We start from the raw sequence: 6,870 nt of genomic DNA on the forward strand, positions 1-6,870 counted from the left end.
AAGTGACACATAGAAACTCATCGAATAACATGTTATCAATTTAAACAATAAATTTGAAATCAAGCACGAGATACACACTAAAAAGAGTTAATGGCAAAAAGGGGAAAAGAGTAGAATCTACTCACCGGTTGCATTCCTGCTTAATCTTGTAAAACACCGCACGATTTGGAAAAACTCAAAAGATGGAAAGTCACCCTAGCATATATGTAAAAAATTAAATACTAAATGTCACATATAAACATAACCTAATGAAATAACATATTGATGTTTATTATTTTACAATTATGCCTAACTATCGTTTGTGACATAAAAAATAAAGGTACAAATAAATTCGTAAGTCCATAACCAATTAATGTGAGGCTAACCCATTTAATAGAAGCATATGCTCTCAAGAGTTCCCTTTCTTCATCATAAAAATTATAATGCAGATATCCATCATCCCACCAATAATTCATAAGTTCCTATAATAGATTTTAGGAAATTGATTTTCTAATCCCACTGATAATTCATAAGTTCATATAATTGATTTTAGGCAATTGATTTTCTAAAAACATGTCCCTTAACGACTAGAAAAACATTTTGCCAATAACTTCAGCAACAACTCCAACATCTCCAATCGATTCAACCACGTCTCCAATAGCATGGTCTGCATCATCCTTATCTGTGTCATCGTTATCTGCGTCATCATTATCTATATAAGAGCTTTTCATAGCTTCCACAATCACCATAAGTGTTACCACGAATGCATAATCCACATACGGATATATTTTCACCATGAATTTGTCCTTGACATTCTCCGGCGGTTCCATATTATGCATCTACAAATATTTAAGACCACTCTCATCAATAGTTTCAGTGTTTGCTTGTATAAATATAGGTGAAGTATAAAAAGAAAACTTATTTGAGTTAAAAAAAACTTAAGAAAACTCTATATAACATTTTTATTTTATTTTTTAAAAAAACAGGGAATGTAACATACATATAATCAACATTTTTATAAAAAATGTAAAAAGCGCCGACTACTTTTTTTTAAAAAAATGTTCAAAATTTGTATCTTATATTTTTTGGACATATATATTATGTAACATTGAATTTTTAACATTTAAAAAAAATAATCGGCGCTTTTTGTTCTTTTTTACAAAAATGTTCAAATATATGTATGTTACATTCCCTATGTTTCTTAGAAAAAAATAAAAATGTTACATTATATTTTTCCCATATATATTGGGTACATTAAAAAAGTGGAAAACATTGAGGAACCAATTTAGTGTTTAAGATTTAGAGTTTAAGGTTAAGAGATCCTAGTTAAGGTTCGACGAGACGATTCCAATGCCGATGCAATGAGTCCAGTTGGAATTCGTTTGAGTCAGTTCCCCACTGTTCCTCATTTTTTTAATATTCCCCAATGAACCCTCCCATATATATATATATAGGGGACCGCTAGAATAAGAACCACCCCGAGTTGTAAGAACTGCGAGAACCACACCATCCGGGTCGCCGTTTACCACGATTTTTTTTACAACTAGATGTGTGTATTATAAACACATCCGTAAAAAAAAATTTAAACGCCGCGCCCGAGGGGGTAGTTTTTTACACCACAAGTTTGGTGTTTTTATTTTTTTTTCTTTTTTTTTACACCAAACTTGTGGTGTAAAAAACTACCCCCTCGGACGCGGCGTTTAAATTTTTTTTTTACGGATGTTTTTATAATACACACATCTAGTTGTAAAAAAAAAATCGTGGTAAACGGCGACCCGGATGGTGTGGTTCTCGCGGTTCTTACAACTCGGGGTGGTTCTCATTTTAGCGCAATTCTACATATATATATATATATATATATATATATATATATATATATATATATATATATATATAGGGGATGGTTCAATTGAAAACCACTTTTAACGCGAAAACTCGAAAACTAACTAAAAAACTCTAAAAAACACACCAAATTTTTTTTACAATTTTTTTTTATTAAAAATCGTTAGTTTTTGTATATAAAAATAAACTTTTTTTCAAAAAAAAAATTTGTAGTACACATGTGCATAGTACACATGCACATTTGTACTATTACACATGTGCACTACAATTTTTTTTTGAAAAAAAGTTTTTTTTATATAGTTCAAATAGCGAAAATTGGTATAAAAAAATTTGGTATGATTTTTAGGCTTTTTTAGTTAGTTTTCGCGTTAATTATTGATTTTCATTGAACCTTCCCCTATATATATACACACACACATATGAGAATTAGGTTTTCCAAAAGGTTTTTTCAAAAAAAACTTCTCGAAAATCTTTAAAAAAGTTACTTGTTCCAACAAAAAAAAGTCGAATGAAAAAATTTACATCCGGTGTAAAAAAATTTTATTGGTGATCTAAAAAAAATTACATTAGGCATAACTACGGACAAGACAAGTTTTTCTAGGTTTTTTTTTTGTTCTTTACAAACGTGTTTATAACATTTTCATATACGTTTATGCAAAAAATGGTGGCACAACTCGCATGGAAAGTAGGAGTTCTCATGGTTCTCACAACTCATGGTTCTTTATTGGACCGAATCTATATATATATATATATATATATATATATATATATAGGGGACCGCAAGAATGAGAACCAACTCGAGTTGTAAGAACCGCGAGAACCACACCGTACGGGGCGAGGTGGACCAAATTTTTTTTTCAAAAACGTAGATGCATGTATTATAAACACATTCGTAAAAAAAATTTAAAAAAAAATGCCGTGCATGTAGTTTTTTACACCACAAGTTTGTGGTTTACGAGTTCTGTAAATTTACGGAACTCGTAAACCACAAACTTGTGGTGTAAAAAACTACACGCACGACATTTTTTAAAAAAAAAATTTACGAATGTGTTTATAATACATGCATCTACGTTTTTGAAAAAAAAAATTGGTCCACCTCGACCCGGATCAAGTAGTTCTCGCGGTTCTTACAACTCGAGGTGGTTCTCATTCTAGCAGCCCCCTATATATATATAGGATAGGGTAAGGTTCATGCGAGAACCACCCTTATTGCGAGAACCGCGAGAACCAATGTGAACATAAAATAAAATCTAAAAAAATAAAAAAAGCACTCAATTTTTTTAATATTTTTTTAAAAAATCGATATTTCATTACCATAAAAAAAACTTTTTTTTTCGAGTAACAGTTATCCATGCATATGTGCATATATATCATTACTTTGACAAATTCGGTAATACGTTATCAGGAATATACAATTGCACTTTAATTTAGAATACCATTTGTAATACACTACTTTTTAGATTACCAATATTCAAAATGCACATGTGCATCATTAGGTATAACCATGATATAACGTGTTTTGATACAAAAAGTTTGTGATTTTGAATGGAGAAGTAGGCCCATATACATGTTTTTTGGTTAGTTATATCTAGTGGTTGATGGTTTGGTTATAGTTGTCAATTTATGATGTAATATGTTGATTGGATGGTATAAGTGGTGTTTATATACATGTAATAAAGTGAAAATATTGGTAATGGTATTGTATTATGGATGGTAGGAGGTAATGGTATTGTATTATGGATGGTAGGAGGTAATGGTAGTGTATTATGGATGTTATGATTGATGAAAGGGAAAGTGTATTCAAAGTAGTGTACCAAAACACCTTATTTCATGTTGATACATATAGATGCACATGTGCATTTCTAATATTGGTAAAGTAAAAAGTATTGTATTACACATGGTAGTGTAAATGAAAGTGCAATTGTCTAATAGTTGTAATGAATTACGGAATTTGTCAAAGAAATGACAAAAATGCACATGTGCATGTTTGTGTATTATGGATGGAATGATAGATGAAAGAGAAAGTAGTGTACCAACACACCTTATTTCATGTTGATACATATAGATGCACATGTGCATTTCTATTATTGTTAACGTAAAAAGTAGTGTATTACACGTGATAGTGTAAATGAAAATGCAATTGTCTAATATTTGTAATGAATTACGGAATTTGTCAAAGAAATGATACAAATGCACATGTGGATGGATAACTATGACCCGATTTTTCTTTTTTTTTTTTTGAAATTTTTTTTATTGTAAACGAAATATAGCGATTTTTACAAAAAAAAAAAATAGAAAAAAAAATTGGGTGTTTTTTAGATTTTTTAGGTAATACTGTTTGTGTTCACACTGGTTCTCGCGGTTCTCGTAATAAAGGGTGATTCCTAACGGATCCTTCTCCTATATATATATATATATATATATATATATATATATATATATATATATATATATATATATGGTAAGGTTCATGCGAGAACCACTTTTTTTGCGAGAACCGCGAGAACCAATGTGAACACAACCAAAAATACCTAAATAAACCTAACCCCCCCACCCCCCCAAGCTAAATGCTTTTTTTTTCTTGAACGGCAAACTTGGATCACTGACGGACCACTCGAACATCATCGTGCCACCAATGGAACCACCCGATCATATCCATCTCCACTAGGCATAATGCCTATACACCAATTCAGGAGGAAACCCAATAAATATGGGAAAAACTCCCTTTTGTGGGAATCGAACCCAGGACCTATTGGTTCCAAAGTCTTATCCCACCACCAAGATGCTACTAGGCTATAAAGCCATGGGCCTCCAAGCTAAATGCTAAAAACTAAAATCGCTATACATAAAAAGTAGCGATTTTTTTATAAAAATTTGTAAAAAAAAAAAAAAAATTGTTATGTTTTTTAACTTTTTTTTTAGGTTTTTTTAGTTAGTTTTCAAGTTGTCATATTTAGATGTAGTTTTCTAATGATTCTCTCCCTATATATATATATATATATATATATATATATATATATATATATATATATATATATATATATATAAAAAACGAAAAATCTCTAAAGTTACTACAAAAAATGTTATTGCATGAAAATTACTTGGGCTATTATTGTTGAAGAATCTCCGATATAAATAGTGCAACTTCTATTTGACCAGCTTCCAGTGACATTGAAATCACAAGAGTCCTTGCTGCTAGTTTTTTTGTCCAAGAACACATGAACATTCCCTTTCGAGTGCATTATTTTTGGGGTTTTTGTGATAAAAATCTTTTCTGAATCGGCATTACTGTTACCACCCTTATACGCTTTCCATCCACTATGTGCAGTCAAGATCTATACAATGTTAAATTTGACATCAATATTGATTCACACTACACAATAAAATGGTGAAGTAGGTGTCAAAAGGAAAGGGTCAAATTTTGTAATCACCTTCTCGCGTATCAGAACTATGGGTTTGTCATCGGCATCAACAATAAGGCGCTGATCATGGAAACTTGTGCTGCGTCGTTTCACCTTAAACATGATTTTATGGTTAACATCTGTGATCAGATGATCTCCACTTGATTTTCTAACAATTATAACTTCAAATGGATATGGTGCTACAAACTGTGACCCTATCACACAAATTGGATTTGGTGAAGGTGGGTAACAGGGTTGTGCCATCAGCCACACGCACGCTGATTGTTGTTCCTCGTGAGGATGAGTTTAAGAATCGCACCTAACAGGGTTTCGTGGTTGACCAGTTATGAAGATTGTTGATTCTATAGTTGTGTGGACGATTTCCTGTATCATGTCTGACTTGGTAAAGACATCCACATCTAGGATTTACAAATATTTATTGAAAGAGACTTTAAATTATTTTATCACGTTCAGTGTAATAGAAAATGAATCATTTCTTTATTTTTGTAATGCTTATTCAAACTCTGTTGATGTCACAACGGGGAGGTTTCATATCACGTATATTAATGAGTTTATATATTGTTTTAAGATAACCTTAATAGAACGCACACTCTATATTATATATGTTTAAGGTTATTCTTGTTGTAACATGATTGATGCTTTGACCAATAGATATCTACACCTGGAGATCCAGGTTCGTGGGTGGGTTAGGTAACGAAAATACGTTTTGGCCAATGTTAAAAAGGGTCATGACCAAAACATGTTCGGTTAAGGCAGGACGCTGTATCGAATGGACTAAAGATAATACTGGAGCAGCTAAATCGCATAAATTTTATGTTTTCTTGTTTTAAATAACAATACGAACTTTCTTCCAAATTTCAAATTCTGTATTTAAATATATTTTCTTAATGATAATTAATCTCGGTAATCCAAAATAATCTAATTATGATAAGTATGATACGAATCCACCTCTTGAGTTGACATAATTCAAAAGCCGCCTTCAAGGATGTGAACCCTATAACTAATACTTGTTATAAAATTAGATGTTTTTTAATGGGATGAGATCCTGTACAAACAGTGCTAACTTTAAGAATTGTAACAACAGATCTAAACGATTGATAGTTTAAATCAAGGGTTATGGTTGATTATAAATAAAACCCTTATAATTAAAAATTAGTACTAACAAGTTAGGGGTAATTATGTAAAATTGCTAGTCATTTGACATTTTCAATTAAATACAAATTCCACCAAGGTTTTTTAAACTAAAATAACTTTTATATACTTCATTATTTTTTTAAAAAAAAATATACCATAAAATCAAGTATTTTTTTATCTTTAATATGAGTACCATATTGCTATACTTTTTTTTATTTATAAAAGTAACTTTTAAAAAAGTTACCAAAAGTTGTTTTATAATTGTGTTGATAATGTGCTGATTATGTGTTAATTACAATAAATTGCCCATCGAGATATTTCATAAAATTTGTTAAATATTCTTCCCATAAGATTTTATCCTGTTTGAAGGTGATTTGAATCAGCACTTTGAAAACTAACCAACACATGTATTAACAATACTTTAAAAACATACCAGCACATATGCTAACAACACTTTAAAAACATATCAGCACATGTGCTAACAGAACTTTAG

The 6,870-nt window shown here is 30.7% G+C and overlaps 1 protein-coding gene across 2 annotated transcripts; it reads right to left on the minus strand.

Moving 5' to 3' along the window:
• Positions 1-388: 388 nt before the first annotated feature.
• LOC110917552 (protein LURP-one-related 15) lies at positions 389-5,551 on the minus strand. 2 transcript variants are annotated; one of them, XM_035985851.1, is made up of 4 exons: positions 5,253-5,551; positions 4,923-5,156; positions 760-818; positions 555-676 (listed from the first exon to the last, which is right to left on the minus strand). In XM_035985851.1, the coding sequence occupies exons 1-4, from the start codon at positions 5,484-5,486 to the stop codon at positions 673-675; spliced, it is 531 nt and encodes a 176-aa protein (XP_035841744.1). In that variant the 5' UTR covers positions 5,487-5,551; the 3' UTR covers positions 555-672. The 2 variants fall into 2 exon arrangements, with proteins under 2 accessions (XP_022017771.1, XP_035841744.1); XM_022162079.2 differs by having other exon boundaries at positions 389-818.
• Between the last annotated feature and the right edge of the window lie 1,319 nt (positions 5,552-6,870).

Source organism: Helianthus annuus, chromosome 16 (assembly GCF_002127325.2).
Source record: "Helianthus annuus cultivar XRQ/B chromosome 16, HanXRQr2.0-SUNRISE, whole genome shotgun sequence".
Taxonomy (NCBI): domain Eukaryota; kingdom Viridiplantae; phylum Streptophyta; class Magnoliopsida; order Asterales; family Asteraceae; genus Helianthus; species Helianthus annuus.

Bases quoted from the DNA above. Each gene is read 5' to 3' on its own strand.
- LOC110917552 (XM_022162079.2), bottom strand. From the start codon at position 5,486: ATGGCACAACCCTGTTACCCACCTTCACCAAATCCAATTTGTGTGATA. The intron at 5,157-5,252 runs GTGATTACAAAA...AACATTGTATAG, and splicing joins TAGTTCTGATACGCGAGAAG to ATCTTGACTGCACATAGTGG. The intron at 819-4,922 runs GTAATTTTCATG...AAATATTTGTAG, and splicing joins CTTCAACAATAATAGCCCAA to ATGCATAATATGGAACCGCC.